The following is a 21,174-nucleotide window of genomic DNA, read 5'->3' on the forward strand; positions in this document are numbered from 1 at the left end:
CCGGGGGGAAAGAAACGCGCAAAGGGCCTCACCGTGCAGGTCCCTGCGAGCGGCGGCTCGTTTCCCTGCAGCCCCGCAGAGATCTCACTGCACCAGCTCCGGCTGTGTCCTTACTCAGGGACAGAAACTGACCCGCAGGAATCGCCAGCCTGCTCGAAGCAGAAGGGACATCTGCCTCCCGCCCCCAGCCAGATGTAAATACAGCTAGCCGAGAAAATAGTGTGAGGGAAAGAGGATGGTGTGACCACCGGGGAATAGCGGGGACTTAAATGCCCTGAAATGCAGCTTTCCTTTCCCTGCTCCTGGTATAGCCAGCGGTTCTGGGGTTTGAGCTTAATGGTCTTCTAACAAACAAAAAATTCCCATCGTTATCCATTGCTGCGCACTGCAATTAAAAAGGAGTGGTTTGGCTCTCTTTATATTTACATTCTGCTGCTGTACTGAAAGCTAGCTCTGTTCTGTGCAAGGGTTGTTTCCTTTTAGCAGTGGACCATGGCAAGATTATAAATAAAATGTTTTTTAAAAGGGAGGTTTGGCAAGTTTTCTAGTCAAATTGTTCCACTTCTTAAGCAGGTTCAGATCAGGGACAGAACAGATGGGGATAATGCAGACCTAGACAAAGGTCACTCGGCAAATTCATTTGTAACCTAAATATTAAGATCATTTTTAGCACCATGATTCTCTGAATCCCAAACAGGTATATTGGGGAACCAATCTTGTTTTTTCCTATCAATTTCAAACATTGTATCTTGTACAATTTAAAAAGGTTATATAATATTGATTGGGGCATAAAACTGCAGAAATTCTCAACTTCTGGTTGCTGATCCATGTGATAAATAAATACATCTCTGAGCTGTTTCTGTGGCACATAGCCTGCTGGTATGTAGGCTCCATAAATATTTACATTAAATTTTATTAATTATCTTGTTTCTTTAGTAGTGGTCTTGATTGAGAGTATTTTGAGGATAGCTTTACCTCTGGTTTCTATTTTTTAATATGATTAAGTTTTGTGTTGGTCTAACTTGTGCTGAGGAAATGACATATAACATGGCTCTTTTTAAAGAAATCTTTATTAAAAGGAAATTCAGAGGAGGTTGCATTGCAATTTTTATTTAAATAGTAGGAAAGGCTGCATTTAAGAATCAGGTAGTTCAGCTGGATAGTGGAGGATGGAAACTTTGTTTACAGAGGCCCTGATCCAGCAAAGCACTTAAGCCCAGGCTTAAATACAAGCATGTAAATACATTTACACCTGGACTTAAATGAATCAGTGCCTGACCAAACCAGCACTAATTGAATTTTCTATAATTATTTATCCCTAAACTTTTAAAAGAAAGTTTACTGAATGGATAGCTAATAAAGCAGAAGAGGTTTTTTTAAAGCCAAGAGCCAGTGTTCCAGTATGAGAGGTGGAGAAGATGTGAACCGTAGCAGGAAGGCATATGAACGCAAGCAAGGGGTTGTTGGATGGACCCTGCAAATGCAGTAGAAGAGAAAGGAAGGAGGGAAGGCTTAATCCTACCCCATGTGTATTTTAAAACAACAACATGACTTCAAGAGATGTTAAAATTGCAGGAGGAAGTAACAAAAAGTAACCAGAAATTATATCTGTGTGCACACGTACTCACACACCATGTGCAACCAAGAGAATGTGCATTATTTAACTACAGAATCTGGAATGATTTTTCCAGAATGCATAATTAGCAATATTTTTTAAAGGGCACTATTAGTGGGTTTATGCTCAAAACTAATTGAATAAAGACAATAAGTAAGTATACTGTTTTATATTTGTGCCTAGACAGTAAAATGATTCAATTGCTTGAGTTTACCAGCATGTACTGCCTGGGGTGTCTTTCTTTTGTGTTAATGTTAAGAAAGAATATACACAAAAACAATGGTTTTGTCCTGCGTTAAAAGGAAAGGGTGGGAGGTTCAAGGGTTGTGCGCATTGGTCAAATCCCCCTTAAGCTTTGGAGGGTTTAAGTGTTGTGCCATAAAATGTAAGTAGTTATGGGTGTTGATTTACTGGATACTGTATCAATACTATAAAGGAGGTTAGTGGGTGGAAGCCAACCAGTCTTTGAGGTTGAAATAAACTATGCAACTTCCGCATCTAATGTTCTTGTGGCCTGACTATTGATTTTAGAATAAATATTGCTGACTATACACTCTTAGCCTGGAAAAATCATTCCAGATTCTCAAATTAAATTGATTAATGTTGCCTGGATAGTTTTTAAAATATGGATAAACAGTTACATACACACACATCCAAACACATCTTAGACTGACATACATAGTCCTTTGGGAGGCTCTGTTTTCAATACTCTCTCTCTCTCCTGCACCCCCTGTTCCCCATTCTGGGGCTCTCTTTCATGCCTTTTTGATCTCTAACACAAAGATGGTGGCGAAATACTCTGGCACCCTGGTTTTGTGGGCTGTGCTCTGAGCCAAGGATGCTTTTAGTTTTCCTGTCCACTTTATTTTTCTTGCAGATATTTTGGTGCTGAACTCTAAAGTTCACCCCTTGTACATGGCAGATGAAAATGTTGAATGGTAAAGAATCTGTTTAAATTCATGCACAATATGAATAGTTTTACTCAAACAGGATTATTTTCTACATTTTTGAGGGTTTTATTTTTTTTAAAAATCAGCTAAATGGAGAAACTAACTTAAAGGATCAGATGCTAAAGGCCCAGTTCTCCACCTCATTGCGTCTTGTGCAGCAGTTACTTACACCTGTGTAACGTAAGTGCAAAGTGCATGTAAAATGCTTCTATACTTACTTAGTGTTCTATACTCACTTTACAAAGCTATAAATTCCCAAATAATAATCCTACTAAGGTGCTGAGGCACTAGACAATCAGGCCCTTGTTGAAATCAATCGGTCACAAAATCATTTTCTTATTCTTTCCATTGTCCTCCAGAGGGCAGTAATTACATTCACTTGAAGTGAAACTGAAAAGAAAGGAAAAAAAAAAAAGCCTGACACCCTTTGTGTCAAAAGGAAGCTAGCTCACTAGTGCACTAATTTCAATGCTTGGGGCAATAAACCAGAAGTGGAACTTTGAAATAGGGTAACATGAGCCAGAGTCAGATTTAGGGGCAGGTGACCACCTGGGGTGCTGTGCTCAGGGTGAAATGGGCTACAAATGCAATAAAAATAAGGCATTCAGAAGTTTAACAAGAGGAGGAGGGATGGGATGTCAAAGACATTCCTCGCTATTTGGTCTAGGACCAGCCCTGACATGGGCTGCACTAGCAAGGATGAGCTGGCTTTCTATTTTCCTTTCAAGAATTCTCAGTCTTGCAGATCTGGCAGAGGGGTTCATTGTCCCTCACCTCTGGTGGCTGTCACTTACTCACTTACTCTGTTCTCCTCCACCACCAGCACTGGTTGTCTGTGCACATAACTTCAGTCTGGGACAGCAAAACCAGTGGCTTTTTGATGAAGAATTTAAATAGCAGAATAAAGAGAAGCCCTGTCTTTATGGATCAAGTAACAGATATTTAGAAGAAAAAAAAGGTGGCAGTTCTTTATGAGCTAACCTGGTTTTGTTTTAAGTGGTGTAGGACAAATAAGGGATTACTAAGATCACAGGAACAACCCCTCAGCCTGAGGGTTGACGCATTGAATAAAGATGGGACAACAGACCTTTTGCTCCTACAAAATGGATTTCATATTCTTGTACATTTTTCTTGTTGTTTTGCCTTGCTGAATCATTTTGTATGGGAATTGTGGTTTTATTATGATGGACCCATAACTATAAAATAACATTAAAATGGCACTGTGATATTACTGTTTACTTTGCACTTATATTAGACCTTTAGTCCAAGGACCACAAAGTGCTTCAAAATATGAATTGAGCCTTGCAGCCCCCCGTGAGGTCAAAGTATTATCAGTGTAGTTTTACAGATGGGTAAAGTGATGCAGAGAGAGCGAGAGTGTGCGTCAAAAAGTAAGTCATTAGCAGAACTGGGGATTCTAAGTGACTGATAGTCACATTATCCTGACATCAGTGGAGCCAGAATTTCACCCTAGGAGTCCTGATTCCTCTTGTCCACTAGACAATAATACGCCCTCTCTTGAAATAGAATTAAATGTTATTAAAACGCTGATTTTTTATAATGCTAATATTTATCATAGTGGAATCATTTCCATATTGCAGCACTATAGGCAAATCCTGACTCTGCACCTCAGCAGGTACAGATTCCAGAAATAGCTTCATGCCCCAGCCAGGCTCCCTGCCCAAGGATAGGTAAATGGCTTGAGAAGTGGTAAGCTTCCCTCTGCACAGTAGCTTCTGAGTTAAATAATCCTGAGAAACTCCTTCCAAGGAAAAGGGTGGTAGTGGGGACATCAGACCCCCCAAGACATGCAAAATAATTTAGTCTTGTGGGGCTAATGTGCTGCTGCCTCATGCATTACTAATCTCTGGGGAGACAGGGATCAAGGATCCCCTAAAGGACAGTGAATTTCCAACCTTCTTCTAGGGCTCCACAGCTCTCACCACAGAGCAGCCACTCTGCATTGGTCACTGCATGTGCCTGACCAGCCCCAGGATTTTAACCTCACAGGAGTAAGGGCCCTTTGAAGCCCTTAGGATTTGGCCTTTGATATGGGGGAAGTATTTCTCTCTCGTATAAAATATAGCGTGCTGGGAACACATGTCTATTAATCTTAAGTGGCATTTATTTAATTAGGCCTCTAAGGTCACACATTCACTCACCAGCAAGCTACCACGCAGAAGGAAATCATTAGCTATGAATCAGAGGCAACTGTCATATACTAACTCTCATGTGAATCTTCTCCGTAAAATCCAGAAGCCATTTTGAATGCCCTCACACAGTTTTATCACTCAGAAATCTTATTCTTATTGTATTTTAGTTGTGTCCTCTCACCATTAGTGATATGCTATAGCAGATATAGATGCTACACATTCTATGATGCTCACTTGCGCACTATAGAATCGTCTTCTGTGGCACATGACTTTAAATAATTTTACTGTTGTAACACACTAGCAGTACTTGTAGTTTTGCAGCTGAATTTTTGAAGCTCTCCTTGCCACCAAGTTTCTTTGGAAGGGGGATGTTTCCTGGTTCTTGTTTTCCGTCTCTCCAGATATAGGTGGCAATGACACATCTGACACATTTTATTTATGTAACTCCATTGTACCTCCCCATTTTTACTGTTCCTAGCTCTCACAATCCAGTTTAATGCCATTTCCCCAGTCACATTGCACAAACAACAACAAGCCAATGCTGCAAAAAGAGAATCATTTCTAAACTTGAAATATGCATAGTGGAATTTGTAACCGTCCACTTAAACAACACAAACAGTCTTCAGGTTTTCCTGCTTCCCACTGAGGCACTGGAAAAGAATAATTAGTGCATGAAAAATGTCTCATGATAAATTTGAGATGGCTGGTTGCAGAAAACAATCTTTTGAAAATGACAATCTAGTGCACTACTCAATCTGGATTTCCCCAGACATGCCAGATTTCCCAAATTCTATGAATTCCCAACCAGGGAAGAGGACAAGAATGTGCGGCAGAAGTTACTTGAAGACAATACCAGAATAAAATTGACTGCAGCCTTCTTCTGACTCATTTATATTGCGAATGTTTAGAAGTTTGTGTATTCTCAAAAGACTGCTTCTTTATATCAGGGAAGAGGAGGAGTGAGGATAGGTAGTTGTCTAGCAATTAAAGAAACAGGTTGATTACAGTGGGTGTCAGTGCCCTTGATAAACGATAGTCCATATGCACGTATCACTTATTGATAAAAGTCACAGCGAACTAGAGAGACAATGTGATAGTGAGTTGAACACATGGAGGGCTTGGAGACAATGAACTATATTTTACACCTGGCTTTTCCACTCACTTGTGTTAGGCAAGTAACAGCCTTTCTGAGCCTCAGTTACTCATCTTTATGAGGGGCATAGTAGTACATGTTTACCTGCCTCATAGGGATGTTGTGAGGATTAACTAACGTTTGGAAATAGCGTGCATTATGTATTGTTATTTTATCACAAGCCTGGCCTGCCTCTGGGAAGGGGGTGGTTGGGAGCACTGTAACAATCTTCAGCACTTTAACAGGAAAGCTGTAGTGGTTCTATGACCCTTTAAAAACTCAAGGGCCTTTATCATTAGTATGATGAATAGTACCTGAACAGGCTTATCTAGCCTAAAGTCTCCCTCCTCATAGGTGGCTGGCAATCCTATGGATTTGCCCAACTGTTCCAAGTCTTGTTACTGGGCAGCATAGCAGTGGTGAATTGAAACTTGTGAGTGGGCTGCTGATACTTCAACAAAGCAGGTGAAACAAATAAGGTGCATCCACAGAATTTATAAACTAAAACCACCCCTCTCTGCTTGGGGGATGTTTCAATTCCCCATCCAAATGGCAATTATTGGGCTCCACAGTCTCTCAGAACTTGGTTCAGGCACTCACAGATCTGTGAACACTATGGTTTCCCCTTGTAGACTGTTGGTTTCTGATCCTTTTATTAGAAAAAGCTGTCAGTCTATGAAGAAATCTCCTCTGACTGGCTGTCGTGACCACTTCTGAAGCAGTCAGCCCTTCTGCTTCCCAGCTAGATTCTGCTTTCTACCATCCCATCCCAGCAGGTGATGACCTTGCTTTGGTTATTATACACTCCATCACCTCCTATCTGGACTATAGCAATGAAATGTACATGGGCATGAAGCCAACAGTTTTTGGGAAACTCCAACTAGTATCAAACATTGAAGCACATCTCCTCAGCAACACTGGCTACTGCAAGTGTAATGCCAACAGACCCCGGTTGCCGGTGGGTGGGATCGAACCTGGGACCTCTGGAGCTTAGTGCACGAGCCTCTACCGCAGTGGTCCCCAACCTTTTTCGTCACGGAGGACCATGGTGGCAGACGAGCATCTGCCAAAATGCCACCGACAAGTGGCAACGTCAATAGGTGTCGCTGCCAAAATACTGCTGACAAGCAGTCATCCAAAGGCGTCGCTGCCGAAATGCCGCTGAAAATCAGTGGCATTTCGGCGGCAACACCTCTGGATGATGCAGCTTGTCGGAGGCATTTTGGCGGATGCTCATCTGCTGGCCAGTACGCGGGTGCACTTAGATGCCCCAGCAGGCGCCAGGGCGCCCACGGGCACCGCATTGGGGACCCCTGCTTTACCGCATGAGCTAAAAGCCAACTGGTACAGTACCAAGAGTGAATTACTGTACAAAGTATCATTGTGGGGGTGTATTGGCTAACTGGATCCTGAGGAAAAAAATGCAGATATAACTACTCCCCCCATGAATTATAGATCTCAAACATCCCTCCACACTCAAACTGTCAGACATCAGCAGTTTTATTGCTTTCAACCACTTTTACTGTACTGTTGCATACTACTGCCAACGCTGTAGAGCAGACTTATTAATTGCTTTCTTTCTCTTTCTCTCAGTGCCACTAGCTGTGACAGAACAACACACCCAGAAGGTGTGTGGGTTACACAAGAACAAAAACCCTGCCAAAACTAAACACTCCATTGCATACACAATTCTCTGCCTGGTGAGAGAATGAGAGAAAGAACAAACCACAAATGTCAGATGTCAGTCACACCACTTAATTCATTACTGTAGGGTGCTCATGTACTACCGTGATGAGAACAGAATGAGAAATTATGTAGAATAGACTAGAAAAACGGAGTGATGGGAGCTGGGGTTTTAGTTCATGGCCCTCTCTAATCAATATAGTGTTAATGATAGCAAATGGGGAGCATCAGCAAAGCACATGATCTCCCAGAAGATGCATACACCCAATACAGCTCTTGAATGTACTTAGAAGGGGTCAAGAGAAAAGGAATTCTATACTCTAGCTGTCCTGGGCTCACTCCATCTATTTGTGTGAGTAAAGAGATGGTTTCAAGGTCTTTCAGAGCTCATCTTGCTAATTAACACCACCAGAGATGAGGCTGAATCTCAAAATTCAGATCTAGATTTCAAACATCCCATAGTTTGAACAACTCATTATGGGAACCGGGGTGGCAGAAGGGCTGAGAGGGCAGCTCTGAAGTTTGGATCAAAATCCTGGGCAGATTCTGAACTTCTCCAGTGTTTGGGAGGGGTCTTTGTATCGAAGATTTTGGCCAAGATAGTACAGCTCAATACAGGCTGAAATTAGATACCTTGAGTGAGAATAAGGGACATGGGTTGTGACTGAGGATGCTAACTGGATGCAATGTAGTAAAGAAGAGGCCAAGGGGACATGATCAGCATCAACAAGTAACAGTATACTGTATGAAGAAAGAAAGGGAATTATTAACAGCCTCAGAGTGATAGGCTAAGGAAATCAATGCTTTAGAAAAAAAAAACAACCTTTGATGCACCTCTTACCTGCTGCTGTCTAAGTGAGTACTTTGTCGTATACAGAATAGGGATAAACTTAGCATCATCTGTGACACAACAAAAGGTCCAGTTACAAGAGTGAATTACTGTACAAAGTATCATTGTGGGGGTGTATTAGAAAACTGGATCCTGAGAAAAAAATGCAGATATGACTACTCCCCCCATGAATTATAGATTCAAGCGTTCCTCCACACCCAAACTGAGACACCAGCAGTTTTATTGCTTTCAACCACTTTTACTGTACTGTTGCATATTTTTTCATATTTTCTGCTGAGCACCTATCCCACTCTGATCTTTGTGATGGTAGAGAAGGAGCAGAGTTGAAATTGCGTTGTTTCAATGTATATTAGAGCTAGGAAAATATTTTCACCAGGGCTCCAGGCATGAACACCTGACACCTTAAGGCTGTAATGTATCTCTTCCTCTCCCCAATCCACTTTAGTCTCCAGAACTATTACTTAATAGGGAGTTGGAATTGCAACTTTTGAGATTAAGTGGTTATTGCTGTAAATATGGAGAGAGAGCAATTTCCTTAGAGTTGCACCCGCTATTCTCAGGAAAAAAAATGCAGTAATGAAATATTATCAGCAGAGGTTTCATTGTTAGTAATAAAACAAACCCTGTGTCAGTTGTTCATATTTGCTGTACATTGTGCCACATTTCAGCCATGTATTCATCTCAAATCACCCAATTCACTGGTCCTTAGTACCAAAAAAATCCAGCAAACAAAAAGGAAAGGCAGATGGATAATTCATTAACAGATAACAGAGACCCACTCAGGTTATTTCAAGAATGGAAAAACTCAGTATTTTATTATGAAATAATCAATATTTTATTTACAGGTAATTTACATAATTAGAAAATGAGTAATACAATTGCACTTTGAAAGGCTTCATTTTATCCTATTATTTATCGGCTTGTACAAAAGAAGCAAACACACTGTCTTCTTGCTCCAAAAGAACCTCAGGCTTATCATACTCCAAAATAACCCCTCTCTTCATTACAATGACTAAATCTGCATTCAGAATAGTGTGTACCCTGTGCTGAAAAGTAAACAAATGAAATACAAGTTCAGTGTATTGATTATAACTGCAAGATAAGACAGAAATCAGAAATTCTAGAAATCAGTATTCCTATCAAAGTTCAAGCTTGATGGAGATGACTTAATTCCATTTAGTGAAATCTCATTACTATGCCAATTATGTAGATATATATTTAGGCCCTAATCCTGAAACTGACTCCATGGGCGTGGATCCCTGTAACCCGTGCATGGTCAATGGAGCTCTATGCAAGCCTGGGAATCTGCACACGTGGTGTCACCTGCAGGGTCAGGGCTACAGATGCACTTTTACAGTATTTTGATATTGCTAAATACGGATTAGACAAATATGGCCCTTTTCCTACAATTTATCATGTCATCTTTATTAAGATGACTGTGTTTCTAAAGCAAATGCAGCTGCTGAGATTACATTTACAACTGTGGTTGTAATAAACTGGGTTTACTTAAAAATATTTGTGTATGAATTGTGTATTTTAAAACCGGTTATAGAACCCAGAGGCTAATAAAAATGTATGCACAATGGCAACTTTAAAAAAAGACAAACACAACCAAAAAACCTTCCTCTCCACACATCCCCAAACAAACAAAACAAGGAACTCAAATGCAAAAAACTCTGTGCAACACTACCTAAAAATTAATGAAGAGAAGTCATGAAATTCTAAATTAGGATTCCTGCAGCAATTGTATATTAAACACATTCAATGTGTATAAAATAACACTATGTACACTAATACGTAATATTACATACATGCAAGAAGGCCAAGTTATGATTTCTACAGTAACTCTATGAATTTCCTGACTTTTGTTTGCATAAAATGTCACTCATAATATAGCTTTAACATTTTTAAAATATACAATAACCTCTTATTTCATTGCCCAAAGACCCATTTATTTTTAGAAAATAAAGGATTGAAAGATATTTATCAATAATGACATGACTGTCAAGTACATTTCTTTGGTTCAGTTCAAATCTTCTCTTTATTAACTAATTCTAGTTATTACTGTTTGAGGTAATTTCTAATCATTTTAAAATACATAGGCTAATAAATCTGATAATATTTAACAATAAAACCAAATAATATCTTTGAAAGCTGCTAAAATGCTTATTTAACTTATCCAACAACTAAGTACTATCCAACAACTAAGTACTATCCAACAGCAAAGTGTCATTTTTGTTCTTCTTAAATTAAAGTATGATGGCTTAATAAGGGACAAATCTTACTCCCAGATAGGTATGTACAATTTCCATTGAAGATAATGGAGTTAAACCACAGTTGAATTTTGCCTAAAATGAATAAGTCACAGAAAATACACAATATCCTTATATGTGGTCCTTTGAAGTCAATGGTAATTACTATTGTGAAACACATTTCAGGATTATGCGTTAAATATTTAAAATACAAATATATGAACTACTTTCTAAATGGTTTAAATGGAAAATAAATGTAATTTTTAACTAAATAAGTGCCATATTAGAAAGCAATAGACTAGAGAATCAGAGAAATTAACAAAGTACATGATGCATTGTTTTACATTTCAGGTACTTGTTTGCATTTGAAGAAGCCACACAGAGTGTACTTACTGCTATGGTTACCACAGTACGGTCAGCAAACGCAGTCATTACAACTTTCTGAAGAATGTTCTCCTACATAAAGGAAAAACAATTATTATTTTTAAATAACAGATTCTACAGTGATGGGCATAAACATAAAAACAAGTGTCAAACAATTAATACTAAGTTTTTTTTATTAACAGTAAAAATATGAGAAATTAACAGCATGCTAAATTAGGGTATTCTAGAATGATCATTCTAGAATGGGCCGAATTCTGTGAGCAACCTCAACTTATTGAATTTTGATACTACTACTTAGTTAGCTCTTACATAGCACTTTTCCTTTGCTGACCCCAAGGCACTTTACTAAGAAGGGACGTATCACTATGTCTGTTTTAAAGTTGAGGACTATGTTTTAAATCATGTTGTTGCAAAGGAATATTCACTTTGCTGCCAATCCCGCTCCATTCTGGTATTCAGTGCTGTGCATTCTTTCTGTCCCACCGAAAGCAATGGAACGTTACGATATACTCGATACAGTTGACAGCACTGGAGGTGTGTTTTGCTAGATGTACCTGGCCGGTACAACAGTAGAGGAGGTCTTTAAGACAGTCTTAAAATACTTAGCTGTCCTCACAGCATGTTCACCCGTTGCTGTTTATGAATGTATTGGTGTGTGCCAAGCTCAGCAAGGCAACATCATTAGAATAGTTATCTTCATATTATCTGTTCCTAAGGTTCACGTGCCCCAGTGAACGTACTGCTTGCTTTAATACATCAAAATTCAAAATGTGTTTTAACTGGTCTGTGGGTAACTGCTAACATGGCCCTCAGCACCACAGTCTCAAGGCTCTACACAGCAGTAACTTAAACCAACCGGTACTAAAGATTTTTATTTACTCTAATAAACCACTACAATAATTTTCTGCACTTATGTAGTGCCTTCCTTCTGAGGATCTCAACATACCTTATGACAGTCTTTGATAACAGCGTTTAAAGTAACTGGGAACAAATCAACGTAGAATATTCTATTGTATTTGGCTAAGACCAGCCAGGGCAGTACTAGTGTGCAGTTTATCTTCTACTAGGGACTCTAGCTTGCACTTGCAGGAGGATAGATGCAATGATCTAACAGGTCTTTTTTATTTCTTATTTATTTACTTGACCTTACTTTCAGCCCCCTGCACGGCAAAAACTTCATCACTTGTCTTCTCCATCATGCTGAAACATTCACCAAGAAACTTGCTATGCTTGGCTAGTACAAGTTGGAGGAGGCATAACATTACCAGCCAAGTTTGTCTTCAACTGACCACCATAGCTAAGCCTCTGAAGACTTATTTACTTTAGGAAACTGAACTGTCAATACAAAAACATTTGCACCAATGCTTCAATTTAGTATATAGTGAGGGACTATCAACCCCTAGTAAGATAGATTTATCAGACTAGTTAACAGTGACTCTCATATATGGTCAATGTCTATGATGGAGCCAGCTTGTAAACACACTTGCAAGGAAACTTGTGTTCACACAATATTAAGTAGAAATATTTTACATAAGTTTCATCTCTGGTTACTAACAATAGTGTGGCTACCCTCTCTGAAAAATCATATGCCATATAAAAAAACTTGAAACTCTGAACTCACTGTTGCCATGTCAATAGATGCTGTGGCTTCATCCATGATGAAGATACTTGTCTTCCGCACAAATGCCCGTGCTAAGCAGAACAGCTGTCTTTGCCCCTGGCTAAAATTTTCTCCACCTTCTGTGACTATGGCATCTGGACAACAAAAATAATATTTAGGCTGTTGTGGGGGAGGGGAACACAGAGAGCATGTTGACAAAGTAAGATCTCATGTTAAGAATTTTTAAGATAATTATTTATAGGTCTTAAGTTGCGGGTGCCCAGTTCTGCCACCTTTACTCTCACTGGTTTCAGCAGCATTACTCATGAAGTAAGTTACTATTCATCACGAGGATGGCAGAACAGGACATAGTTATTTTCAAAATTAATGCATCTTATGCACAGCAATGAAAACCCAAAGTCCATCACACATATAGTTAAATGTAGGTCTTCATATAAATAAAAATGGGCATCCTGTTCTGACATGTCTGAAAGAACAGCATAAAAAGAACTATGCCAAATAAATAAGAAACTGAAATACTATAGGGAACCCTCCCCTCCAACATATTTTGATGTAAATCAAATGCAAAGGGGAGAAATTAATATATGAAATGTGTCTTTCTGTTTTATAAACCTGCCACAATGCCTGTGTAAAGCACTCTAACCTAATTTGTTGATATGTTTCTTGCAAACCAGACAACTAATCCCTGGAAGACCTCCCTTCTCCTACAAATTTGGTTGAGTGTTTCACTTTATCTAGCTTACCCCGATGGCGAATAACTTCTGCGTATACACATTAAATTGAGGAAAAGCAAACACTGTTAAAAATGTGACTGACTTCAAAGGAACTTGTCAGACCAACTAGTTGTTACAAGCTATTTTAAATAGAGTTGTATCTTGTTGCCTTCTTGAAGGAAAACAACTTTACGTGAGACAGCACTGACTGCTTGTGGGCCCAACCCTGCAGTCCCTACTCAGGCAAAATCCTACTGGAATCAAAAAGAGCTTTGTCTGAATAAGGTCCGCAGGATCAGACTCCTTGTGCACAAAAAGAAAGGTACAGCAGGTGTCATGCAGCATAAAGAGTGACAATAAAAGACAGGTGATATGCATTTTTCCAAGAGCAGATTGATTTGAAATCACAAATGTATCCCTTGTAATATTACACATTTGAGTACTACTAGTTACCTGGGATGTCCTCAATTGACATTCAAGTCATTGGGATTTTGAACTGTTTGGAACTATGCTCCATGACTGCACAGTCAGCTGTTGGATATAATTAAGAATGCGCTAGGCATACAATGGGTGATTAGGCTACCTAAAATTCACATTCAGGATTTTTTTTAAAAAATTGATAGGGCTAGTATTGATAAATGCATAAGAAGGGCAAAGTTTTGCTCTCACTAACTTCAGTGAGGTAGAACAGGTGTAACCAAGAGCAGGATTTAGCTCATGATGTTACCATTGTTGTTGTTTGTTGAGCTTGGACAGTGTGCTCAGCTTTGTGCAGAGCACAGAGTATGATATAGTCCCTGTCCCAAGGAGCTTACAATGCTGTGCTTTGTAATGTATTGTACATTTCATACTTGATTTTATTTTATTAAGAACAGCTGTCTGGATCATTCTGTAGAGTACATTTCATTCAGCACACAATACCTGTTTCATTTGCCTATTCTAAGATTCATTTTATGTGTCTGAGTACTGCACTCAAGTACTTAAATGCATTTGCAATAGTGAAAGTAGCTTACAAGAAATGCTGGAATTCTAAAGGAGACCTAACCACCCTACAGAAATCCAAGGGCATTGCTCTTTCAAGGGAAAAAATCTGGGGAAATGCTGCCTTCTGGCGCATATTAAAACACAGTGCATCACTCACAAACAATTCCATGAATACCAATGTGATTTTAACATGTTTATGTGACAGACTGTATCTCTCTCTCTAGTATAGCTATTCACAGTACCACTCAAACCATGCAGTATTATTTGAATATATTACATAGGTGGGTTGCTAGACTTACTTCATTTCCTGAAACAGGGTCTTTCTTCGATTTTGTGTGTGGATTGGGGCATTATATCCCACTGCCAGCTTATATGTCCATCTTTTTTCCCCATCCCATAAGAAAATCATTTTCTCTAATTTGTTTTATATTTCCATTTGCAACCTCCTTAATATCTCAATTACCTTTATATCTGTTTGCATACACTTGACTTATTAGTGTATGCAAACAGTGAGTGGCGTACCATGACATTTTTAGTAAGGCATACAATTCTACACTTGCATGCAAGGTGTGACCTTGCACGCACCACACTGTGTGAAGGATGCCATTTTGTTCTAGAAAACTGTGTACTTCGTGTGCGTTTGGGGGCCGGAAGGAACTGTCCCACAGACACAGCTGGTCAGGGCTTTCGTATTCTTGTAGTACGTATTCCTGGGGCATGCAATGCATGTGTTGCATACATAGACAGTATGCCACTGGCCACAGGACTAGAGACCAAGAGCGAAAATCTGTCCTTACTGAAGTCAATGGGAGTTTTGCCATTGACCTCAATAGGGATTTAATTGACATCCCAGCGGCAGTCATTTATATCTTTACAGGCTAGGGGTAAAACAGGAGAGGGAGCTGGATGGGTCCCAGCACATCTATCTGACTTCATACAGGGCCCCACAAAACCTTGGGCGAGCCTGCCTGATCCTAAGCGGCTTCAGTAACAGCCAATTTTGCTGTAAGTTACTAACTAAATGTAAAATAGAAATGAATTTAACACTGGAAGCATTTTCCCAAAGCAAAAAGAAGCATTACCTAGACCCCCTGGTAGTGCTTTCACCACATGTTTGAGTTGTGCTATTTCCAAGGCTTCCCACAGCATGCTGTCTGTGCATTTCTTTTCTGGATCCAAATTAAACCTAAGATTCAATACAGTTAAAAGTTAACTATCAACATCAAATTCACCCATACACCTTTATGTATGTGTGGTTAAAAACAAACACACACGTAAATATAGACGGATTAAACACTTTGGGCCTGATTCTGATCTCACCTCAGTCCAAGTCAGGAATAGCTCCATGGAAGTCAGTGGATTTGCTCTGAATTTACACCAGTGAAACTGAGATCAGAATCTGACCCTTTGAATCCAACATGGCCCCCTTTTAGTTTTTACAATACCAGTTTGTGGTACACAGAATGATCAGCATCATGCTGAACTACGAAACACAAAAGGGCATCACCACAGCAGAACAGTAGCTATAAATTACTCAACAGTTGTTATCAATCACTCTGAGTGCATCCTTAGCCTATTATCACCCGAAATAGGCAGTGATAAGTGCTAATCTCCTTTATGTCATATCATGTTGCTTAAAATATAACATGATATTCAGAATAAAAGACTCGCAGCGGCAAATGTGATCTTTGGTTCACTTTTTACTGCTAGTGTACATGTGGTGAATGTCCAGTGTTGGCCTAAATAAAATCTTGAATAAGTAAACAAACAAAACAAATATATACTGCCATTTTATCTTCTGATATAAATAATTCATGCCCTATTCAAGCGAGCACAGGAAATAATCTGCCTCAGGAGAAGTCTCATGGAATCAATAGGCAAACTTCAGCAGTTTATAAGTCATTATAAATGAAACTCCACTCTAACTACTTTAATGCCCAAATTAGCGTACATAGGCAATATAACAATTTATTAAGGGTCAGATTGTCCCTTTTTGTGGAAAACGTCATAGGAGGGGATGGCATTTGTTGGAAACTCTGTGAAGTTCTCTTCTCTGAGTTTCCATTTCACCTTCCCCACATAGGAAAGAGGTTTTGAACTCAAAAGGGCAAGGTCCTGGAAACCTAACAGAGCACTAAGCTCCAAGCCAAAAGAACCTGAACCGCCTTTGCACTGCTTCCCTGGTTCCCTTCCACTCTCCTTTGTTACGTACCATGGCGGCTCCCCGACCCCCACATCTTCCCCACTTCACCTCTAAAGGGCTGGTTAATGCCAGTCTCACAATCTCCTGAGCTGACTTCGGCTGGCTAACCCACTGGGTCCTGAGGATAGCAGGTCACAGACAGTGACTAGTCCCAGGTCCCACCTTAAGGAGAAATCCCTCCCAAACTGTGGAGCGTTGACCAGGTGCAGTTGCTCTAGAAGGGCTCCCTGGGCTCCAAGGAGGATGTGGGGAGGAGCATACAGAAAAGACAATGCTCCCCTCTTTTAATTAAAGGTAGTGGAGCATGAGGCCTCTTATTACCTGCATAGTTTGCTGCTGCTCTTTCTGTGAAAATCATAATTTGGGATAACGCAAATCCTAGCTGTTTCTTGTTGTTTGTGCTTTATGCTTACCGGATTGTACCGCTGAACAAAATAGGATCTTGGAGAATGATTGACAGCCTGGATCTTAGCGTCTGTAAAGGGAGCTTTGCAATGTCTATGCCATCAATGATAATCCTCCCTATTCAAAAGATCATTGAGAGTCTGCTAGATTGTTCATCACATCATATAGCTAGCAACCAACAACACAACTTGATTTTAGTTTGTATTATATTACAGCGAAGCATGCAAGACTAACCCTTGGGCTACATATTACTTTATTCACCAGTGAAACGAATTACTGCTAAGCAGAAAGTGCAATTCCCTTGAGACTAAATCATGGCAGATGCCGGTTATATTTTATGAATATTATATGTCCCATCTGGTTGGTTGTTGATTATTGTGTTGTTTGCTATATGATTACAAGGGGTTAATTCAAGCAGGGGTTAGGCACACAGGAAAGGGGACAATAGCTTCAGACAGCCCTAGTTACCATACTTAATGGACAATGCAGGTGTCAATCACTTTGAAGTTTTACATCTAGCTAGCTGATGAGTTGAACAGTCTGGCTTGGCAAGGGTGGGGTGGGAAAACAGGCAGCAAACTGGAACAAAGAACTTTCAGGAAGCATAAAGAGAAGCCCCTGCAGCACAGGGAATGAGAGTGCTGGTGAACAGACTGAAACCCCGTCCCCCAACCTCTAGGGTTTCAGTCTGCTCCCCAGCACTCTCTGGGATGTTTTGGTTAAGCTCCACCTACATAAGCTTTAGGTCAGGTAGGTATGTGTGTAAACCTTTTGTGTTAAGCTTCTTTTTCTCTTGTTGTGCTTTGTTCCTGTGATTAAACAATGCTTTGTTTTGAAAAGGCTGTAGTGGATCACTGTGTACACTGGTCACGGCTCCCAGAAGGAAGACTTGCAGGTAGCTGGACCTAGTCAGACCTGCTGAGCAATCACAGTTGGTACTCGAGTTATTGTAGCCTTGGGGCCACTCTGAAACTGGGAGAATCGGGGGATTCCACTCTACAACAGGCAAAAGCCTAGCACCCAAAGGGATGCATGCAGAGAGACCTGGAAGGGGTCAGAGCCACACAAATAATTATATATTTAATTTGCAGGATGTCTAATAACCCAGAATAAATTATCAGATGTTGATTTAGTGCAATGTCATAAAGATACCGGAGAACATAGCTAAGTTGCATTTGTTGAGGAAGGCAAGTGCAGGGTGAAACTTCTTCCCTTCAGGTCTCTAAGGGTTCACACTCTGTATGTTGTCCATGAGTTGTTCATGCCCCAAGCTACAGAGGGATCCAATTCTATTCTGTTCTATTCAGGTTCTTATAACCCCTCCATCACAACCATATCCAAGTGCCTTCCTGAGTGCATTAAGTGATGTGACTAACCTCTATCATAAGTGGTTCTTTCTTTCTCCCCTCTCCTCCCCACGTGAAAATGTCAGGAACAGTTTGTTTATGATGTTCTAGAGCAGGGCAGAGAGGATGAGGCGTGTCCTCCTCAAGCTTTAGCACATATCCTTCCTGTGCCCTCTATGCTTCCTGCCCTGTTTGGTTTGCTCTAGCAAGCATAGTCAGAGGGGATGGCTATGCATGAATTGCATGTGGATAGGCCAACCAGAAACGGACTGCAAATGAATGCTGCTTCTACAGAAAAACATTATATCCATATTTTGCTGAGAAGTGAACAGAGAGAGAGAGAGATTTTGGCTCTAAGAATATTCATAGGGAGAGAGCCCACCTCCTCTCATGGCAGCTAATGTGCACATGCAGCGTAGTGGGATGAAGGTTCTTTTCACTAGCACTACATAGGAGGTGTATGAGGAATACTCCATTGTGCCTGTGTTCAGAGTAACAGGCAAATAAACATGATTTCCAGATGGGTTGAAATAGAGACATCTAACTCAGACTGGTGCACATGACAATTCCCCAAGTAGCCTCTGGGCTCATAGTAGACCCAGGAGGTAGTATTTGCTATTCTTATACATCAGCCCTGGAAATACTGTCTCACAAAGGAGGTCATAGCATTGTGGAGTGATGGGAAGGGATTTTGAGATGGGGTAGGGTGAAAGATGGAAGTAACCACCTGTTTGGACACAGAGTGGGTAGCAAAAGCTCCAAGTTATTCTTGGAGCTTTGAACAACTCTGTCCTTGGACTCACCTGCACTATAGCATATCTTTTCAACCCTCCCTGCTGCTGATAAACACTATGCTTGTTAGTTTGTGTTGGAGACAGAAATATGCTGCCTCTGCACCTTTGCCTACCCCTTTAATGCATACTGGTAAATGCTTAAGAAAAGATCTAATTGACGCATGAAGAATCTCCCTCTCAACCTGACATGCAAGTCTACTTTTGGAAGTAATTAAAGGCTCAATCCTGCTCTCTCTGAAGTCAATGGGAATTTTGCTATTGACTTCAAAAGGGGCAGGTTCAGGCCTTATAGGAAACCAATACTGACACAGAATATGGATTATTTAAAAAATACACGTTTCAAGTCCTTTTCTATTTTTAATGGAAACACTTGCCTGAGGCTGCTCATGGCGTTAGAAAACACTGATCACGTTGAATGAGATTTTATATTGAACTGGGTTATCAATAAGGCAGAAGCTGATGAAAGACAGATGGTCCCTTGCTTGGAATAAGCCCAGCAACAATGCCTAGCACAGTCTTTGTACAGTCTTTATAATTCACGGCTGTTAGTGTCAGATGAAGAAAGTTCAAAGTTGCATCCCCAGGGAGCTAACCCTGACTGGAGGGAACAGGTGTGAGCCTACCTTCAAAGGTGTCAACCATTCTGAAAAAGGCAAGAGAGAAGGAGGATTTCCCACTGCCTGTTCTGCCACAGATTCCAATCTACAACACAGAAACAAGATGAGTAGAACATTAAATGAGTAGGAAAGAGAAATATCTGTACAGGGCATTTACAACAAACATCTTGGGGTGAAATTCTGGTCCCATCTGAAGTCAATGACAAAACTGAATTGTCTTCAGCAGGGGCCCTATTTTCACCCTTTTGTCTTTTAAAAGAGAATTGGACATTCGGGTTAGATTTTGGCTGGTCCTCCATGGGGATGCTAGGGCACAGTGGGCCACAGGGAGACCTTCCGGAGCACAAGGAGGGTTGGCTAGTGCTGCCATCAAAGCTTAGTACCCCAGAGGGGGTGTGTCTGGGTGGGAGAGTCAATTGTATGATGGGTGGGAGACACACAAGATTAAGGAGGTGAAAGAAGATTGAGGGGAAAGGGACAAGTGGGGAGAGATGACCAATGAAGGGACAGGGTAGGGAAGCCATTTGGGAATGATGGAGTGTATATCTCACATTACAAGTGTCAGTGTCCCTTATTTTGAGGCCCTATGTCCCATAGCAGAGCACCAGAAGATTAAGAAGCACTGTACATCACTGTAACAGTACACATTTTTGAAGGCACCAGAGCAAAAGCGTAAAGAAACCGGTATACGGGATCAGGACTGGAATATATTATTTTGGAGGAGGAAAAACTTTGGAAATCATTAATAAAAAATAGCTTAGTACATTCTCACCACTCTACAGTTTCTATTACAAGCTGGTCTGACTGGGGAAAGAGTCATTTCTCAAATCATCTCCGCTTTTTTACCTTTTGCCCTGGAGAGATGTGAGCACTGACGTGCTTTAGGACTGGCTTTAGGTTGCTGTCATACCGGACACTCAGGTTCTGTATTTGGATCTCACCTCTGTCAGGCCAGTTCTGAGGAATCTGCGAAGGAGCTGTACCCGGAGCATAAAAACCCACTTGTGATCAATTCATCAACTCATTAAATGCTCTAATAAGTTATTTATGGCAATTCACTGTGAATCATTAAATATTTAACGAGTTCTTTTCTCAAGCTATACAATACCACACTCACAAAGGAGCCCTTCATAATTTTCAGCTTCCGTTTTTAGAAGGCCATTGATCCTTTTCACTGCTCCCAGCTGGATCTCCATATCAGCCAGGTTACGAACCATCCAGTTCAGGTAATTAGACACCTGACATAATATAAATAAATAAATGTCACATTTTGCTAATATGAAATACTGGAAAAGAAACACCATAACACCATTAGGCCACAAAGCACTTCATTCCTCCAGGACAGCTTTTTAATTGTTTCTGTGAAGTCTATTTAGAATACAAAGTCTTAATAAGCTGAATGAAACATTTGGTGCACATTAACAGAGTGGCAAGACTGGCTGCAAGTTAAATATCATAGTTATGGTGCTCTG

At 40.3% G+C, this 21,174-nt stretch overlaps 1 protein-coding gene across 1 annotated transcript in view; it reads right to left on the minus strand.

Annotated features, from left to right (window-relative positions):
* Positions 1-9,222: 9,222 nt before the first annotated feature.
* Positions 9,223-21,174, minus strand: part of ABCC8 (ATP binding cassette subfamily C member 8) — a 140,402-nt gene continuing 128,450 nt past the window's right edge. The window contains exons 32-39 of the mRNA XM_045017170.1: positions 20,820-20,940; positions 20,549-20,679; positions 19,709-19,787; positions 16,954-17,062; positions 15,420-15,523; positions 12,641-12,774; positions 11,029-11,091; positions 9,223-9,429 (exon numbers count right to left, since the gene is read on the minus strand). Of these exons, the coding sequence (XP_044873105.1) occupies positions 9,292-9,429; positions 11,029-11,091; positions 12,641-12,774; positions 15,420-15,523; positions 16,954-17,062; positions 19,709-19,787; positions 20,549-20,679; positions 20,820-20,940 (879 nt within the window). The 3' untranslated portion in view covers positions 9,223-9,291. The remainder of the gene's footprint in view (positions 9,430-11,028; positions 11,092-12,640; positions 12,775-15,419; positions 15,524-16,953; positions 17,063-19,708; positions 19,788-20,548; positions 20,680-20,819; positions 20,941-21,174) is intronic.

Source organism: Mauremys mutica, chromosome 4, assembly GCF_020497125.1.
Source record: "Mauremys mutica isolate MM-2020 ecotype Southern chromosome 4, ASM2049712v1, whole genome shotgun sequence".
Classification (NCBI taxonomy): domain Eukaryota; kingdom Metazoa; phylum Chordata; order Testudines; family Geoemydidae; genus Mauremys; species Mauremys mutica.